Source organism: Capra hircus, chromosome 16 (genome assembly GCF_001704415.2).
Source record: "Capra hircus breed San Clemente chromosome 16, ASM170441v1, whole genome shotgun sequence".
Classification (NCBI taxonomy): Eukaryota; Metazoa; Chordata; class Mammalia; order Artiodactyla; family Bovidae; genus Capra; species Capra hircus.
The window spans coordinates 37,312,634-37,332,371 of NC_030823.1; the positions used below are offsets into that span (position 1 = coordinate 37,312,634).

The window sequence follows — 19,738 nt, forward strand, 5'->3', positions numbered from 1 at the left end:
TAAACAACAATATCCAAAATAAAGGATATGATGCAGACTTCCTTGGTGGCACAGAGGATAAGAATCCCTCTGCCAATGCAGGGACACAGGTTTGATCCCTGGTCCAAGATGATTCCATATGCCATGGGGCAACTAAGCCCATCCACCACAATTACTGAGCCTGTGTGTTGCAAATACTGAGCCTGTGTGCCACAACTACTGAAGCTCTCATGCCCTAGAGACCATCCTCAGCAACAAGAGAAGCCACCTCAACGTGAAGCCCATGCACCTCAATGAAGAGTAACCCCCACTCTCCACAATGTGAGAAAGCCTGTGAGTAGCAATGAAGACCTAGTGCAACCAAACATAAATTAATTTTTTTTAAAAAACCACATGATGCCTTTAATAAAATAAATAGGAACAACTCACCATTCATGGCGTACTGTCATGGTACCAGGTGCTATACATGGAATATCTTCTCTAACACAGAGTCTGCACAGAGGTCAACACAAAAGTTTTGTGATAAATGCTGATTGTGCGATCACTTGAATGATGAACATGTATTTTGTATCTTGCCCAGAGTTTTGCCGTGATTTTCTAAGTCTCCCTCCTTATTCAGTCCTTAACGCTGATTCCCACTGCTGAGTCAGGCCTCTCACACAAAGCAGTACATCCTTGGTAGCATGTGCTAAGGAAGAAGCAGCAGGGTGCACTTAGCAGTCTTTGCCTTAAGTGGCTTGAAATGGCTTCAAATGGAATCTCAATGGAGCCAGACATTGCACTCTACCCTTACCCACTCCCGGCACTGGACAAGACCCCTTTTATGCCGGAGTAATTCTCAGTGATGCCTTCTCTGTGTTTGATTCCAGACAACCGTCCTCAGTGTGAAAAAACACCCAGATTTTGCATCCTCTGGCCAGTGGGTGGTTGTTACAGAGAACAATGGCAAGGAGCAAAGCGCTGTCTTTGACGGAGTCATGGTCTGCAACGGCCATCACATCCTTCCTCATCTCCCACTGGAGTCATTTCCAGGTGAGGCCTGTGTAGAGCCCTGGCTTTTGGGAGTAGGTGTCCAAGCATTTAATGTTCAGGCTGGATTGACAGCAAAACTGGCTAGCTACTGCAATTCAGCATAATATTAAAATCAGGATAGAGCCAGAAAGATGAAAGACTCCAAATACCACCTTTGTTTCTTTTGAGCCCTCCGGGTCTTCATTATCAGAGTTCAGCCAAAGTTCAGCCTCCCCCAAAGTGACTAAATGTTACTCAGAATTTCAGAGAATTTTCACCCAAGTTGGTTTTCTGTTGGAGAGATCCTTTCAGCCATATACCTTACCTTACGGCAGGGAAGCCTGGCATTCTGCAGTCCATGGGGTTGCAGAGTTGGACAGGATTGAGGGGCTGAACAATAACAAAAGCTTACCCTGACCTTTTTCTATCCTGCCAAACACCTGTGACTTTGTTTCATTCTGGGGACTTCCACAGAGCCATGCCCACAGCCAGGGTTTCTGGGGGTAGTTTCTGGACATCAGTGCTCCTATACGATAGTGATGGATGCTGGGAGTGCAGGGGAGGATGGCCCCTCCCAGTCTCCTCCTTAAGAGAGCACACTTTCTTCCCAAGGCCTTTAGGAAAACATTTAATAGGGTGGTTCAGTCCAAGCCCCACATTATTCAAACCACCTGAGGAGGTTTTAAAGTTCAAATAACCTTCAAAGATTCAATTGGTCTAGGGTAGGCCTAGGTCAATTACTTGTTCAAGTGATTTCAATATACAACCAGGACTGAGACGTCCTGATCTAAAGCAATGGAACTTTCCAACACAATCACCTGGAGGACTTTTAAAACCACAACTTTCTAGGCTCCACCCCTAGCATTTCCAGCTCTGTAGGTCTAGACTGAGAATTTGCATCTCTAACAAGTTATGCTAATACTGCTGGCCAAGGGACCAACACTTTGAGAACTCAAATCATTTAAAGGAGAAGGAAAGAGCAACCACTCCAGTATTCTTTCCTGTAAAATTCCATAGACAGAGGAGCCTGGCAGACTACAGTCCATGGAGCTGCAGAGTCCAATGCGACTGAAGCAACTGAGCACGTGATCTAAAGGTTCTGTCAAGCAACCCATCATCAAAGACTTTAATAAGGTCATGTTTTCCTGGGAAAAGACACCGATGTTTATCTTCAAAAAGGCCTGTCCATGGGAAGCAATCTAGATGTCCATCGACAGATGAATGGATAAAGAAGCTGTGGCACATTCATACAATGGAATATTACTCAGCCATAAAAGTGAACACATTTGAGTCAGTTCTAATGAGGTGGATGAACTTAGATTCTATTATACAGAGTGAAGTCAGAAAGAGAAAAACAAATATATAGTATATTAATACATATACATGGAATCTAGAAAGATGGTACTGATGAGCCTATTTTCAGGGCAGCAGTGGAGACACAGACATAGAGAACAGACTTGTTGATATGGGTTGAGGTGGGGGAAGGAGAGGGTGGAACGAATGGAGAGAGGAACATGGAAACATATACACTATCATATGCAAAATAGATAGGCAGTGGGAATTTACTGTATGACTCAGGGAGCTCAAACTGGGGCTCTGTGACAACCTAGAAGGGTGAAATGGGGTGGGAAATGGGAGGGAGGTTCAAGAGCGAGAGAACAAATGTATACCTTTGGCTGATTCACACTGATGTATGGAAGAAATCAACACAATATTGCAAAGCAATTATCCTGCTGCTGCTGCTGCTAAGCCACTTCAGTCGTGTCCAACTCTGTGCAACCCCATAGACAGCAGCCCACCAGGCTCCCGTATCCCTGGGATTCTCCAGGCAAGAGTACTGGAGTGGATTGCCATTGCCTTCTCTGAATTATCCTTCAATTAAAAACAAATTTTTTTAAAAAGGCTCTCCAAAGAAGACATACAGATGGCTAACAAACACATGAAAAGATGCTCAACATTGCTCATTATTAAAGAAATGTAAATCAAAACCACAATGAGATATCACCTCACAGTGGTCAGAATGGCCAGCATCAAAAAGCCTACAGCCATAAATGCTGGAGAGGGTGTGAAGAAAAGGAAATGGTCTTGCACTGTTGGAGGGAATGTAAATTGATACAGCCAGTATGGAAGACAGTATGGAGATTCCTTAAAAAACTAGGAATAAAATCACCATATGACCCAGCAATCCCACTCCTAGGCATATACCCTGAGGAAACCAGAGTTGAAAAAGACACATGTATCCCATTGTTCATTGCAGCATGATTTACAACAGCTAGAACATGGAAGCAACCTAGATGCCCATCAACAGATGAAGGGACCAAGAAGTTGTGGTACATATACACAGTGGAATGTTACTCAGCCATAAAAAGGAATGCATTTGAATTAGTTCTGATGAGGTGGATGAACCTAGAACCTATTATACAGAATGAAGTGAATCAGAAAAAGAAAGATATCATATTCTAATGCACTTATCCGGAAACTAGAAAAATGGTTTTGAAGAATTCATTTACAGGGCAGCAATGGAGAAACAGATATAGCGAATAGACTTATAGACATGGGGAGAGGGGAGGAGAGGGTGAGATGTAAAGAGAGAGTAACATGGAAACTTATATTACCATATGTAAAATAGGTACCCAATGGGAATTTGCTGTATGGCTCAGGAAACTCAAACAGGGACTCTGTATCAACCTAGAGGGGTGGGATGGGGAGGGAGATGGGAGGGAGGTTCAGAAGGGAGAGGATATATGTATACTTGTGGCTGATTCATGTTGAGGTTTGACAGAAAACAACAAAATTCTGTAATCCTTCAATTAAAAAATTAATTAAAGAAAAAGGCTCATCCAGTAAGTTGCTGACTTAGTGTAATGTGGAAACTATCCTTTGACTTAAATGTGCCTTGTTTTTAGTTTATTTTAGTTTTTATTTGCTTTTGCAAAATAAGAAAGATGAATGTTATTCCAATTATTACACAATTATAATAATAGCACTTAATAATATGTTTAAGAAACATTTAAAAGAATATATGCTATGTGATATTGAAGTATCATTGTATAGTCCAAAATAGGATAATGGATGGCTGGAAATCAATACCTGACTCTGCTCTATTCATCAAAACCATCTGTCCTCTAGTAAGTTGAAATTAACTTGACATATTTCATAGATTTCTCTTTTCTTCACCCCAAAGGTATCCAGAAGTTCAAAGGCCAGTATTTCCATAGCCGCCAATACAAGCACCCAGAGGGATTTGAAAAGAAACGCATTTTGGTGATTGGAATAGGAAACTCAGCCTCAGATATTGCAGTTGAGTTGTGTAAGAAAGCTGCTCAGGTAAGCTGCTCCCTGATTACCTTGTCTGCTAGATGTGGGGGGTGGGAGGAGAGGAAAAGGGAAGGGCATAGCAGAAAATCACAGCCATATAACCAAGGCTCCATTACTTAATAATTGTTGATTAGTTAGTTGGTTGCCCAGGGTGGTATCATAGGAAATCTAGAAATCAGGAAGCCAGTCAATCTCCCAGCTTTGCCATTAATCAGCTGTGTAACCTAAAGCAAGTCATTTTACTTCTCTGGACTTCTCCTCGCTTAAGTTTGGATCAGACAACATTCAGCACAGGAGGCCTTGTTTCTACCCAGGGGCTTCTATGAGTTGACCTGCTCATCTTTGGAGGAGTGCCTTTTAGAAATTTAACGCATATTTGAATTCTATTTGAAATGTAAACAATCCATAGTTCCCAAGAATCATTTTTTTAAAAAGAGAGATTAAATAGACAGTAAGACTCCCAAACAAGATCATAAATATTTAGGTGCTTCCTGAGGCCTTCCGACCACTGTTATCTTTGCACCTGTTCAGGAATGACACAGCTTAGCTGCCAGCGTCAAACATTACAAGATGCAGATGATGCTGACAGAGATGATTGGGAATGGCAGAAACTAAATCCCTTTTAGAAGAACAGGCCTAGGCAAAGATGGGAAAATAGCTTAGGTTCCTCTCCCCACAGCAAGCCCTTTCAACATGGTCTGGATTCCAGGGGCTCTATCACTCTTACACGGGCCTCCTTAGCCTGGCATCTTCTGGATTCTCAGGATTTATTGTGCCCATGTCTACCACTGCCAAAAGTGCCCTATCCTGAGACTCACACTGTCAGGACTCAGAGGTTGTTGTCGCTCTTGGGTCGCTCAGTCGTATTCGACTCTGTGACCCCATGAACTATAGTCCTCCAGGCTCCTCTGTCCATGGGATTTCCCAGGCAAGAATACTGGAGTGGGATGCCATTTCCTTATCCAGGGGATCTTACTGGACTGGGAATCTAACATGCATCTCCTGTACTGGCAGGCTCTGGTTCATACCCCTGAGCCACCAAGGAAGCCCCAGGGCTCAGATGCCCAGTAGCAAACCACGTGTGATAAACATATGTGGTGCTTACCCAGCAGGTTAATGAAGGGGTTCCACTGGGACCTGTCAGAGTTACCACCCTGAGGACAGAGCAGGTCACTAACACCAGAAAGAGTTGTACTAGACACAGGAGGTCCTCACCTTATTTATGAAAAGAAACCACTTTTCATTTTTCAAAGTTTTAAGGCCTTCATGTGAAGAACAAGTAAAGAGGCAGTAACTGTAAAGGCTCGGAGAAGAGCCAGCTCAGGTGGGGGAGGTGCCAAGTTCAGTCCCCTTGCTCTTTGGAAAACCTGACAAGCTTGAGGAAGGGAGTATGATGAAAGGAGCTGACCTAGCCGTCAACTAAGTGAAGCTCCATACTAGACCGCTACACTTTGCAGGTCAGCGATTTGGACTTAGAACAGCTGATCCAAAGATCTTAGATTGCAAGAGCCTATTTCCTCATATGGGCTTTGCCATGTAAAAGCCTGTCTATCACAGGAGATTCAGTATTAAGTAAGCACCTTAGCTATATTTGTGTGCCTTCCAGCTCATTAGTCTTTAAATAGTGTCTTTCCAACATTTATTAGATTAATAACATAATTGATCATTATGATAAAATATCTTACACAGAGTAACGCACTCTCAATCCTTCTTTGACAAGGCTTACCAGAGATTTTCTAGGAGCTGTGTAGGTAAGAGTTAGAACCAGGTGCACCTGCAAAGCTTAAAATTACCGTCTAAACTCACCTTAGTCCTAAGTGTGCCCTGCTTCTGTTAAAGGAAGTTCATGTTCATAATTATATGACTTGTTCTATCACAGTCCAACCACCCACTCAAAATGCTGTGTGATGGTGCTGAGTCATCCATACACTTTCCCACCAAAACCCAAATCTCTGGTCCTTTGCCTGAAGTATACATCTGATCCTAAATCCTCAGACATATCACACTGATACAGCTAGTGGAGCTAGCCAGATTAGACTCCCCTGCTGCAGGTATGGTGACAGAGAAAGAAAGGGAATAAAATAGGCAGAGCTTCCAGTGTGAACATGGATTGATCCTAAGTGTGTTATTCACTCAGTCGTGTCCAACTCTTTGCAAGCCCATGGACTGTAGCCTACCAGGCTCCTCCATCCATGGAATTCTCCAGGCAAGAATACTGAAGTGGATAGCCATTCTCTTCTCCAATGGATCTTCCCAATCCAGAGATCAACCCTAAGTCTCCTGCATTACAGGCAGATTCTTTACCAACTGAGCCACCACGGAAGCCCTAAAGAAGAAGGGCAGATGATAAGTAATGGAAAGAGACTTCACAGAAATATCTAAGTATATTACCTAATGCCTAGCCAAAGTATTGGCTAAGCCAACAAAAGGATAGCAGCAGAAACAGTCAGGATGTTAAGTATATTGCTACGCACAGACCAACAATTCAACACCATTTTATATAAGTGCTACTTTACAAGTTAAGGAGTTGAGACCCAGAAAAATTTGTCTCCAAATTCTGGCTCACTTCAGATATGAGGCACTACATGAAACTCCTCCAGCCTAAATTTACAAAATAATAATAGCTAGCAATACCTGTCACTGGCCAAGCAATAATTTCAGTCCTTTACATGTATCATCTCCTTTAATTGGTACAATAATTCTATGAAGCAGGTACTGCTACTACCCCTATTTTATGGAGAGAAAAACAGAGACACAGAGAGGTTGAAGTAACTCACTCAAGGCAACACAGCTTGTAAGTAGTAAGGCTGGGAGTCAAACCCAGGTAGTCTGAATCCAGAGTCCTCGATCTAGAATTCACAGTCTTCAACTCTTAAGTCAATCAGTTCGTTACAAGGGAGTATTAACGTGTTTATCAAGTCTTTGTACAATAGAACTCACAGAGTTCTAGCCTGTAAAAATACTGACATGCAAAATTTTAAGAAGCAAATGAAATATGTATTTTGTCAATGGAGAAGTAACAGTAAACAAGGTAAAATACACACTTGAAAAGAGATTTAAATGTACATCTTGAAAACTAGGGCAATATGAGTATACAAGGTAAAGAATACATCTGACATATACACAAACACATGACTAGATATAAAATAAAAGCCCATCTGTAAAATATATAATCAACAAGGAACTACTGTACAGCACAGGGAAATATACTCAGTACTCTCTAATAACCTATATGGGAAAAGAATCTGAAAAAGAATAAATATATGTACATATATATATTAATATAACTGATTACCTCCCATATTAACTTCCATATAAAGTTATATCTATGAATAGTAAAGGTTAGATTTTTAAACTCTGAGTTTTTAAAATAAATTCTGAGTTAAAAATCTGGCTTTTAGGCTGCAATCATATATATTTCCTTGGATTATAATTGTATACCTTTGCAATAAAAACAACTTGGATTGGATAGAAAAGTGAGAGGAGGGAAGACGTATCGAACCACAATGCAAACATAGATTTGTGGGTTTTATGGTTAGTTTAGCCCAGAGATTTTCTCGGGTCTCCTTGAAGTTCTCAAGACTATGGTAGTCTTCCTCTATCAGCGTAAATACCCCTGGGCACCACTTGTACGATAAAGCTGACCCAGAGCAGTGGACACTAGAAGATCCTTCACTTTGAAGTCAATCACCTTTAAGACAAAGCATTTCAGCCAGTTCTGGGGCCATACATGTGGTATATTATCTACACAGTGGGTTCCTCCCAAAAAAGATGATGCCCTAATGTGAACTGCATTCCTTTTTGCTCACCAGGTCTTTGTCAGCACCAGACATGGTTCCTGGGTCATGAGTCGTATCTCTAAAGATGGCTATGCCTGGGACTTGGTGTACCACACCCGGTTTAAAACCATGCTCCGAAATGCCGTGCCACGAAGAGTTGTAAAATGGATGATGGAAAAAGGGATGAATCAATGGTTCAACCATGAAAATTATGGCCTTGTCCCTCAAAACAAGTAGAGTTATTTTGCTTTTTTATGGTATACTCATTGATAATCAGGGTTGTCAGAAGGGTTTCTCTTTGAAAAGAGCCAGATCGCTAACATGGTAGTTCAAACCACAATCTAACAGTAAGGGTATCATATAGCTCCCAGATTTTGAATCCCAGATTCATTCTGTATGTCTTTTAAAAAGTTAATATTTGAGAAGATGAAGTATAAATATTATGAGTTGCTCCAGAGAGTAGAACTAGGATTGGGGAAGGACTTCCTAATACCCAGAGCTATCCAACATTGGAAAAGGCTGTTTTAAGAGATTGTGACCTTCCTTTCAGAAGGTGGGGTGGGAAAACTGATCCAAATTCTACAGGAGCCTGTTATCAAATAAAGAAAAATAAACATCCATATTGTTTGCTTGTGTTCATAAGATCAGTGATGTATAACTTGGAGATTAACAGGCAATAAATATGTTCTCAAAAGCTACCCATGGGAAGAACTCTTATGGTGTAGAGTCAACAAAGTATAACAGGCTCCTTCTCCCCTCCCCCGCCAAAAAAAAAGAACAGGTGAGCTTTGCAGTCTTTCAACAAATGCAGTGTGGCTGCTGTATTCTGAGATCTGATATATATGCCATGCAGCCTTTTTTTTTTTTTAAGTGGTTCTCAAATCTAAAAACAAAAAGGAAATTCTAGACATATAATCAGACTTTGCCCCACTATTCATGCTATCATGCTATCCATGGATATTTGAGATATCCCCAAACTTAATTCTATGCATTAATTTTCACACTATCCTCTTAATTAGTTTCAAAACTGATGGGAATTTAACAAATTTTTTCTTCCTTACTTATGATCAGATAGAGATTAAATGAAGCAGCAAGATAATTAAAGGTAGATAACATAAAGCAACAGTGGAAATATCAGCAGGATAATGACAACTGGAGAACTCAGGAGTTGATCACAGGCGTTGGCATTTTGTCCAAACCCTTAGGATGTCTTTTTTTGCAATGTGTTTTGCCCACATCATCTACATGCATGTTTTCCTTATTTGTTGAAGGAAGAGATATGTGACATGTGAATAAAGTCTCATGTGACATGGGAATAAAGTCTGAGAGTAAAGCTTGGGGTAGGCCAAGTTAGAAAGTCAAGTTAGAAAGTTTTACAATTTTCTCAGATCCAACCCCATAAAATATTAACAGAGTTCAAAACTCCTCACTAAATACTCCCTTCTGAGTATTTTCTTCTGCGTGTTTCAGATACCTTGTTAAAGAGCCCGTCATAAATGATGATCTTCCAAGTCGTATACTCTATGGAGCCATCAAGGTGAAATCAAGAGTGAAAGAGCTCACAGAAACATCTGCCATCTTTGAAGATGGAACAGTGGAAGAGAACATTGACATCATTGTCTTTGCAACAGGATATACTGTCTCTTTTCCCTTCCTTGAAGATCTTGTTAAAGTAGAGAATAATATGGTCTCACTGTACAAATTCATGTTCCCTCCTCAACTGGAGAAGTCAACTCTTGCATGCATTGGTCTCATCCAGCCCCTAGGTTCCATTTTCCCAACTGTTGAACTTCAAGCTCGTTGGGTAACCAGAGTTTTCAAAGGTAAGTGAGTGAGTTAGCAGGCAGGTGAGTGGCTGAAGGTTTCATACTTGGTGGACTTTGCTCAAAAACAAGTTTAGAAAAGGAGGTTGCCAAAAAGAAGCTTTCCAACCTTGGCTGCTCTCACAAAACTGGCATCCTAAAAAATTAGCAGAGAATTCAAAAAATAACCAATACTGGGATACAAGAATAAATATCCATAATCATTCCTTTAAAATATTAGAAAATTCAGAGAATTTCAGTTGGCATAGTGTTAAGTACATTATTACTTTTTGTTGGACTAATGAGAGAACAGTGAAGAAGGAAGACATCTATGACTCCAAGTTTTACCTATAAAATATTTATAAATTCCTTGGGATATGTGCAAATCAAGAGACCTAGGGCCTACTCCATACTTAACTTCAAATTAACTCTTAATATCTAAGCACCTCAACCTCACAGATCCCTACAAAGCTATAAAATTATTGAAATATTTCTCTCTGAGCGTTGTGTAGCACTTTGCACTTCTCAGAAGACTGTTACTATCTCCCTGATCCCAGGGTTCAATTCAGCTAAACAAAAATTTATTGAATATTCAGCCCTGTGCTGGAACTTGGTGGCATAGAGACAAATTTAAATGGATCATTTCAAGATAGTAAGACAAATGCTTTGTCAGAGGAATGCATGGAGTGTTTGGAAAGAAGAGAAACGGTGCTGAGCAACAGCAGAGTGGGGCTGAGGAAGGGCATGTGGTCAAGGAAGACTCCTAGATAGCTGGGTTTCCCAGGGGCAGAAAAAGGAACCCTTAAGTGAGAGCACAGAGGTATGATATAGATGGAGAGTTACATGCTATCTGATATTCCTAGAACATGGGGTATGAGGCAGAGAGGGGTGAAAGATTCTTCTTAGAGAGCAAGGGACCAAAACAGAGGAAGCTTTTAAGGCACACTAACAAGTTTCAGAGAAGGCAATGGCACCCCACTCCAGTATTCTTGCCTGGACTATCCCATGGACAGAGGAGGCTGGTAGGCTGCAGTCTATGGGGTTGCGAAGAGTCGGACACGACTGAGCAACTTCACTTTCACTTTTCACTTTCATGCATTGGAGAAGGAAATGGCAACCCACTCCAGTGTTCTTGCTTGGAGAATCCCAGGGACGAGGGAGCCTGGTGGGCTGCCGTCTATGGGGTCACACAGAGTCGGACACGACTGAAGCGACTTAGCAGCAGCAGCAGCAGCAACAAGCTTGAATACAAAATATAGATCAGCTCTTTCCTAATTTCTTGTTATTTAGTCTCTAAGTCATGTTCAACTCTTTTGCGACTCTGTAGACTGTACCCTGCCAGGCTTCTATGTCCATGGGATTTCCCAGGCAAGAATACTGGAGTGGGTTGCCATTTCCTTCTCCAAAGGATCTTCCCAATCCAGGAATCGAACCTGCATCTCCTGCATTGAGGGCAAATTCTTTGCTGCTGAGCCACCTGAACCCCCTTCCCAAATTTAGCTGGTAGACCCAAAACCATCCAGTGGACCCTTAGGAATCCTAATTAAGTTTGACTTGAAGACCTAGAGTCTCCACTTAAGAAAGCTCTTCTGCCAGAGGACCCAGTGAAAGGTTCTAAGCAAAGACCAGACATTATCAGATTTACATTTTTGGTAGATTATTTCAGCATTAGTGTGAAAGATAGATTTGAAAGTTTAAAGTGACCAGAGACCAGTGAGAAGGCTATGTAATGGTCTATACTAAAACATGATACCCCCTCAGCCAGGCAAAGAGACAAGGTGGAGGAGACAAATAGTTAAGAATAAAACCAGCAGGACATAATGACTGGCTCCAAGAAGAAAAATTAGAGGAAAAGAGCAGAATCACAGGTGACTTGCAGATCTCAGGTAGTGGAAACTGGATTGAGAGTGGGGCTGTGATGAGGGGAGGCGTGTGGAAGGGTATGCAAGCCTGAGCAGGAGGACTTCAGTGATAAGCTCAATTTTGGCCTCACTGAATCTGAGATGTCTGATGACTAGCCATATCCAGGGAGTGTTAGTTCTTCATTCATGTCCGACTCTTTGCAACCCCATGGACTGTAGCCCACCAGGTTCCTCTGTCCTTGGAATTCTCCAGGCAAGAATCTGGAGTGGGGAGCCATTCCCTTCTCCAGGGGATCTTCCTGACCCATGGATCAAACCTGGGTCTCCCGCACTGAAGGCAGATTCTTTACTGTCTGACCCCCCAGGGAGCCAAAAAAAGTGAAAGTGTTAGTTGCTCAGCCATGTCCGATTCTATGCAACCCCATGGACTGTAGCCTGCCTGAGAAACTGACCATTTTTCAGCATGTCTGAAGCTCCAGGGACACTTGTAACACAGATGGACTCCCAAGCACAGAATGATAACTCACATCAATCTTTCTCCACCCCTACTTTCCTACCCTAGCTTGTGCCACTCTCTCCCTCACCTGGTTTACTTCACAGCCTCTTAACTGGTCTTTCTGCCTTTAAACTCACCTCCCTGGACCCATTTTCCAAAATTCAATACCTAGGAGAATCTTTCCAAAAGGCAAACCTGATCAGGTCACTTCCCACAGCTTCCCACCACCTTCAGAATGGAGCTCAAGCCACCTGGCACAGCTCTTTGACTTCTTAGGCTCACTTTCCCTCTTCAGCTTCCCCTCTTAACTGCCACCACCCCACCTCAGAGTCCATGGTGTAGTCTGGTGAATCCTGGACAACATCACACAGAACTCAATGTGAGTGGCACATGCTGGAGTTCAACAGCACAGCCTCCCTGACTGGTTTAACATGGGTCAGTGGCCAAAAGTTACATGTAAGAATCAATTAGTAGAGAAAGCAATGATACTGATTCAAACCAACTGCTCAACCAACCTTTTATTTTCTAGGCTTATGTACCTTGCCCTCAGAGAGAACTATGATGGAAGACATTATCAAGAGGAATAAAAAAAGAATTGACATGTAAGGATTTTTTTTTTAATTTTTTACATAGAACAGTATTGAACTGGTCACAAGAATCACCTAGCTGCTTCTTAAAAACGCAGATTCCTGGGACATAACCCAGACCAGCTTAATCAAAATCTGGGTGAGACTGGAAATTCGTATTTTTGTGTTCTTCCAAGGTGATTCTTATATATGCTAGTTTAAGATCCAACTTCTTAAAAATAGTCATTTCACCAAACGAGAACATTTTTCCTTGACGTATTTTCATTTGCTTTGTATGATGCCTGTGCTAGATTCTATATCTTCTCACACTCTGTGGCAAAGAGGAAATGGGATGGGGCACTGGTGGTGACAGCAGCCTGAGGATCTCTGGAAAGTTAGCTGGGGGAACTCCCATCAAAGCAAATTAGAAAGGAGTTGGTATGGAATGAAAGTCAAGGATTTATACTTTGTGACACAGCAGAATCCCTAAGTGATCTTAAGGACCCATTAAGAATCCATTCCATACACAAAATGCCATAGGTGATTAAGTACATTGGAAGGTTTACTCGGGGGCCTTATATCACATGTAGGGATTATCTTACTTTCAAGTTCTAAATTGTCTATTATATGCCAACCAGAGTGCCAGATACTTTAATAATTTAACGTGAAAATATTAAGCATCTCTTCAAGTTCTCAATTATCTATTATATGCCAACCAGAGTGCCAGATACTTTAATAATTTAACAAGAAAATATTAAGCATCTCTTCTGTGCAAGACATCGAGCTACACTTTCATCTGTAATCTGGTGAATCTTTGCAACCATCCTGACTAGTTTTACTTGCCAGAAGATTTGTAGCTGCTTGCTGAATACCAAATAATAATAATGGTTATAAACCCCATCACATTCCTAGAACTTCCACAAATTCATACTTATTTATTTTATATCCTACTCTCAATCTGGAATGTGGGTCTCCTGATGAAATAAACTAACACTTGCCACCAGAGTCATTCAAAACTCATTTATTCATTCATTCCTCTCTCCATTCTTTCAGCAGCTATTGAATACCTAATGTTCTTATATAACTTAGAATATTTTGTGACTCTGTCCTTTTTTCTACATTAAGGTTTGGAGAGAGCAATAGCCAGATACTGCAGACCAATTACATCGAATACTTGGACGAGCTCGCTGTAGAGATAGGTGTGAAGCCAAACATCCTTTCTCTCTTGCTAAAAGATCCTAAATTGGCTGTGAAACTCTATTTTGGGCCATGCAACTCCTATCAGTATCGCCTGGTTGGGCCTGGGCAGTGGAATGGAGCCAGGAATGCCATCTTCACCCAGAAACGAAGGATACTGAAGCCTTTAAAGACACGGGCTATCAAAACCTCATCAACTTTCCCAGTTTCCTTCCTATTGAAAATCCTGGGGCTTCTTGCTGTGGTGGTGGCCTTTTTTTCCCAACTTCAGTGATTTTAATCTATCAGCATAATGCTTTAAGTTTTAATGGCAGTCAGTACATCTTAAAGAAAAAAAAAGAAAAAATATTAAATCTAAAGTCTAAATTTCAGAGTTGGAAAGAACACAGAGAGAGAAAGAGTTAGAAGAATTAGGTATAAAATGTATAAAACCAAAATTGTGTCATGAAATTTCTTTGCCATCCATCCTTCCCTCAAGCTCACCAGACTCTCCAAAAAAAAAAAAAAATCAGTATAGTAACACTGGCTGAATAGTGCTGCCAAGCCTGAATAAAGGAGAGCCATATGGAAAAATAGTAGAATTACACAGAATGAAAAGCACCCATGGTTTAAATTATTGGAAAATTTAAATTATGGGTAAATATTTAAATTTCTGCATGTTGTTCTTGATAGTCCTCTTAGCCAAACTTTATTTGGTCACAAAGTTCTCAAATGTTAAGTCAGGCTCCATTTGCTTCATGGAGAATCACTCAAAAATACTGGAGGAAAAAAAAGAATGAGAAGATAGACTTAGAAAACAGCAACATTCGGACAGGTTTTTAGGGCCTCACATTAAAAGCTGAGCAAATAGCCACTTTTCTTACATTTGTCTTATATTTTTGAAGGGCTTCCCTGGTGGCTCAGGCAGTAAAAAATTTGCCTGCAATGCAGGAGACCTGGGTTTGATCCCTGGGTAGGAAGATCTGAAGGGAATGGCTACCCACCCCAGTATTCTTGCCTGGAGAATTCCATGGACAGAGGAGCCTGGCAGGCTACAGTCCATGGAGTTACAAAGAACTGGACACAAGTGAGCGACTAACACTTTCACTTCACTATATTCTGATAGAGACACTGCTGTAAAATTAAAAATAAGCATACTATAATAGATGGATAGATATATTTATAATATTATATACATATAATATGTATTTACCATATATGTATTGAGAGACTACTTATCATATACCAATGTGCACAGTGTATATTATTTCATTTAATTCTCATGACAATTGTGTGAGATGGGTGCAGCTCTTGTACCCATTTTACAGGCTATGAAACTGAGACTCAAGTTAGGTAACATGCCCAGGCCCACCCATCTTGTGATGGAGCTGGAACTGGAACTCAGGTTTGCCTGACTCCAGAACTGAATATCATAACCTTGCCCCATAATACTTATTTACAAAAACCTCTACTATTAACAAAAATACTTACTAAAGTTCTATTTATAATCACATATGTATTACTTCTGTAGGTCCTTTACATAGAAAACAATACTCTTCTCACAAATAAGATCTGATTAATTTTATTTATAATATTTGGGTTATATTTTAGCTAGGTCTAACATTTGTTTGAAGGAATTTACAACAAAATAAATGCTTATATAATAACATTAAAGATAATCATTTACATTTTCAAAAAACAAGTGTTAAGGGAAAAAAAGTATATTTCCCAAGTAGATGAAAAGTATTGTAATGATTGGACCTTGTATTTAGCTCTAACCAACAAATAACCAAGGCAAAAAGCAAAACAGTATGTAATCTTTGTCATCTGATAAAAGCAAGCATACCAGCTTGTTAGGAGAGACAGACATTTGCTTAGAACTGAACTTCAAAAATGTCACAAGCAATTCAATGTCAATAGATATTGAGCAACATAATAGATAAACATCTGGTTATAAAACATTCATCACAGCCGTTATTTCTACAAATTGTACTTTGGGAGATTAAACCATGCCACAAGCCCAGGACAAGACCTTCAAAGATAGCGGAAAGGTCAGAGATTCAAGATTTAGACAAATTTCTCCTTTTATTCCTCCAAAGCCTTTGGGGTCATCACTCGTCACTTGGCCTAGATTTCTCTCTCAAGTGCCCAGAACAAGGTGATGGCAATCCTGTCAGTGGAACCTCTTTAAAGGCTATTGAAATGATACCAGCCTTTAAATACAGGTGTTTGTTTGTTTTTTTCATTGCTCCTACAAGCAGATTCCTCTGAAAAAGTGTATATGGTATATATACTTAGTTATCAATTAAAAACCAATTACCTTGCTAATTATTAAAAATCATTTACAAGTCATTATATTAGTAATAATAATAGAATGGGATTTATCAAGACTTTATAACAAGAGTAGGCAAACTACTGCCTGTAGGTCAAAACCAGCCCACTACTTGTATCTGTCAATGAAGTTTCACCGGAACACAGCCATTCCTTTTCACTGATTGTGGCTGCTTTGAAGCTGTAATGACAGCGTTGAGTAGTTGCTAACAAAAACAGTATGGCTCACAAAGCTTAAAATATTTACAGAAAGTTTGTAAAGACAGAAAGCTTGCCAGTCCCTGCTTTGTAATGTGCAAAGCTTTGCCCTAATTGTTTTTTCATAACTCACTCATCATTACCACTACCCAGTGAAATGACTATGGTTATTATTCTATTTCTATAGTGGAAGATTGAGAATCAATTGTCAGGTCGATGCTGAATCAGTGGGGTGGTGGGGGGGTGGGGTGGAATAATGCCATTAGGACAAAATTGTTATTCAATTTACATTCTTGAAAATGTTTAGAAAGAAGATGATCACTTGAAATCATTCCAAGTATTCTGATATATTTTTTAGACATAAATAGTTCACATCCAGAGCCTGAGATTGATTAAGGAAGACTCATTCAATTCTGTTCCTTTGCCTCCATACATCCTCAAACATGAAAGTATCCTAGATAAACAAACCATCTAGGATAGTTTGTTCCAAACTATGATCCACAGAGACATTTTCTGCATCAGAATATCTCAGAGAGTTTTTAGAAGTGCAGATTCCTAAATAAAATGTAACTATAATTCAGACCTGCTGGATTAGAATCTCCACTGCAATCTACAGTCTTGATAAATTCTCTGGAAGATTCTTGTCCACATTAAATCTTGGAAATATTGGTTTGAGGCTTCTCAAAAAAACACTGCTTTCAGAGATTAGTCCATGAATTTTTCCACTCCTAAGGCCCAAATTCCTCCTTAGATTCAGTCTTACAATTTCTTGCTGTACAATGTTTGTTCTCCTGAGAAGGATGTTAGCTAGCTACCATCTTCTTGCAAAATCTCTTCCTGTGATGGTTCCCTTTTACTAACTTCTGATTTTAACTATTCTTCTCCAGATGATTGGTCCTTGAATTTCCACTCTCAAAGCCAAATGTGTCATATTTGCAGAAAAATAAAGATATTTTAAAAATAAAACAATTGGACCATCATATGTAATAACATTCCAAGTAATAAAGATTTTCAAAGCTTAATTGAATTATAATCCAGCAGTCACATTATAATGAGGATGGCAAAAGAAGATTCTTCTTCATAACTGGTCTTTCCTCCTGGAAGATGTTGCTGCTGGCCTGCAACACCTTGTACAGAACTTTTGGCTATTTCCCAAGAGGGAGAATATGTTTACACACAACATACCTCACTTTCTGGTCCAGTCTGCCTTATGACCAGATCACGGATCAATGAGGTTAAAACAAAAGCTCCTGAGATTGTTGTTGTTCAGTTGCCAAGTCATGTCCAATTCTTCAAGACCTCATGGACTGCAGCATGCCAGGCTTCCCTTTCCCTCACCATCTCCCAAAGTTTGCCCAAGTTCATGTCCATTGCATCGTTGATGCCTTCCAGCCATCTCATCCTCCATTGCCCACTTCTCCTTCTGCCTTCAATCTTTCCCAGCATCAGGGTCTTTTCCAATGGGTCAGCTGTTCACATCAGGTGGCGAGAGTATTGGAGTTCAGCTTCAGCATCAGTCCTTCCAACGAATACTCAGGGTTGATTTCCTTTAAGATTGATTTTAAGATTCTAATCTCTAATCCTGAGATTAGATTCTACTTAATTCAGGTTGGGTGCTAGAATGAGATTAAATATGCAAGGGTTTTATTAAGGAAAATGACTGCATGAGAGGAAAGAGAGAGAGCTGTGCAAGAAAAGGCTGAACGAGTCACTGAACAGCAATGCAAGTCTGACCCTGAATGAAGGAGAGAGGGAAGATGGGTGGATAGAAACATCGTAGACTGTTGTGCAGTCTAAAGAAGAATTGGCGGAGCCACTGGGGACACTTTAGGCCATCAGAGAAGCCCTGACTCTCCTGTGAATGAAATGCTTCAGTCTCTGTGCTGTCATCACTGACTGAAAGCAGCTCATGGGGAAAGTGACCTGAGCATGAGTGCAGCAATGCATCTCAAGTACAGTAGCTAACGCCCTTGGTTAATCACACTCCCTATTGTGAAATATCTATAAAACGCATTCTCATGGTTACCATAGTTTCATAATATTATTTTTATATTCTTTACTTGGTGGAATCAGCGTTTTTAGATTAATTTACCTAGTTAGTCATCAGTTTCTTCCACAACCAATTCTGAGATATTAGTGTCCCTTCCCCTTGCCCCAAAACTTCCAGTCCCTAAAAGCCCAGACTCAAAGGTATTTGTGAGAGTACAACGAGGAGACGCTATGGAGTTCTCCTTTCCTGCTGACACCTTACTCCTTTCCTCAGAAACCTTCAGTGGCTCTCCATCATTTATTATTCAGAATTCTCCACACCAGCTGTCACTTCCCTTCCCAGCATTCCTCCCACTGTGATGCCTTCACACCTTTCTTCACACCTTGCTGCCCTTTCTCCACGCTATCTACTCTTGCCTCCCCAAGACTCTAATAAGATCCCATCCTTCCTACTGTGCCAGGTCAAATGCTTTCCCCAGTCACTCCAGCCAAAATATATCTCCTCCCCCTCTGTGTTCCCAAACCACTTTGTTTCAATCTTGCAATAGTGTTTACACTCCTGCCTTCTATTAGGTTACTTCTGTAGCTCCTAAAGAAGTCACCTCAGTTTTCTGAGACAGTTTTCTCAACTGAGCAGAGAAAAGGGGTCAGATGATCACTAATTCCCAGTAAGTATAATATTCCATGGTTTTATCATAATTCGTTAACTGTCAATTTTTTAATAATTGGTTAAATAGAATGCCTTTTGTAGTTCACTAGCACTAACAGCATGGCACCCCACTCCAGTACTCTTGCCTGGAGAATCCCATGGATGGAGGAGCCTGGTGGGCTGCAGTCCATGGGGTCGCTAAGAGTCGGACACGACTGAGCAACTTCACTTTCACTTTTCACTTTCATGCATTGGAAAAGGAAATGGCAACCCACTCAAGTATTCTTTCCTGGAGAATCCCAGGGACAGAGGAGCCTGTTGGGCTGCCGTCTATGGGGTCGCACAGAGTTGAACACGACTGAAGTGACTTAGCAGCAGCAGCAGCAGCACAAACAGCAAAGGTAACAATTTTGTGCCAAGAAGCTACCAAACCCAACTTCCAGAAAACACACAGAAAAGGCTGCTTTGGCACTCCTCAGGGTAAAGCAGTAATAGGAATCATATTTTGGAACCAAAGGATCACTGCAAGTCACTGGATCATTTTAAGGATGGAAGAGACTAAAGAGAATGCTCTCAGATATG

At 40.6% G+C, this 19,738-nt stretch overlaps 1 protein-coding gene across 1 annotated transcript in view; it reads left to right on the top strand.

Annotated features, from left to right (window-relative positions):
• Positions 1-17,483, top strand: part of FMO2 (flavin containing monooxygenase 2) — a 43,662-nt gene extending 26,179 nt beyond the window's left edge. Inside the window, exons 4-9 of the mRNA XM_005690635.3 lie at positions 849-1,011; positions 4,175-4,317; positions 8,121-8,320; positions 9,558-9,910; positions 12,777-12,849; positions 13,939-17,483. Coding sequence (XP_005690692.1) covers positions 849-1,011; positions 4,175-4,317; positions 8,121-8,320; positions 9,558-9,910; positions 12,777-12,849; positions 13,939-14,284 — 1,278 coding nt within the window. The 3' untranslated portion in view covers positions 14,285-17,483. The remainder of the gene's footprint in view (positions 1-848; positions 1,012-4,174; positions 4,318-8,120; positions 8,321-9,557; positions 9,911-12,776; positions 12,850-13,938) is intronic.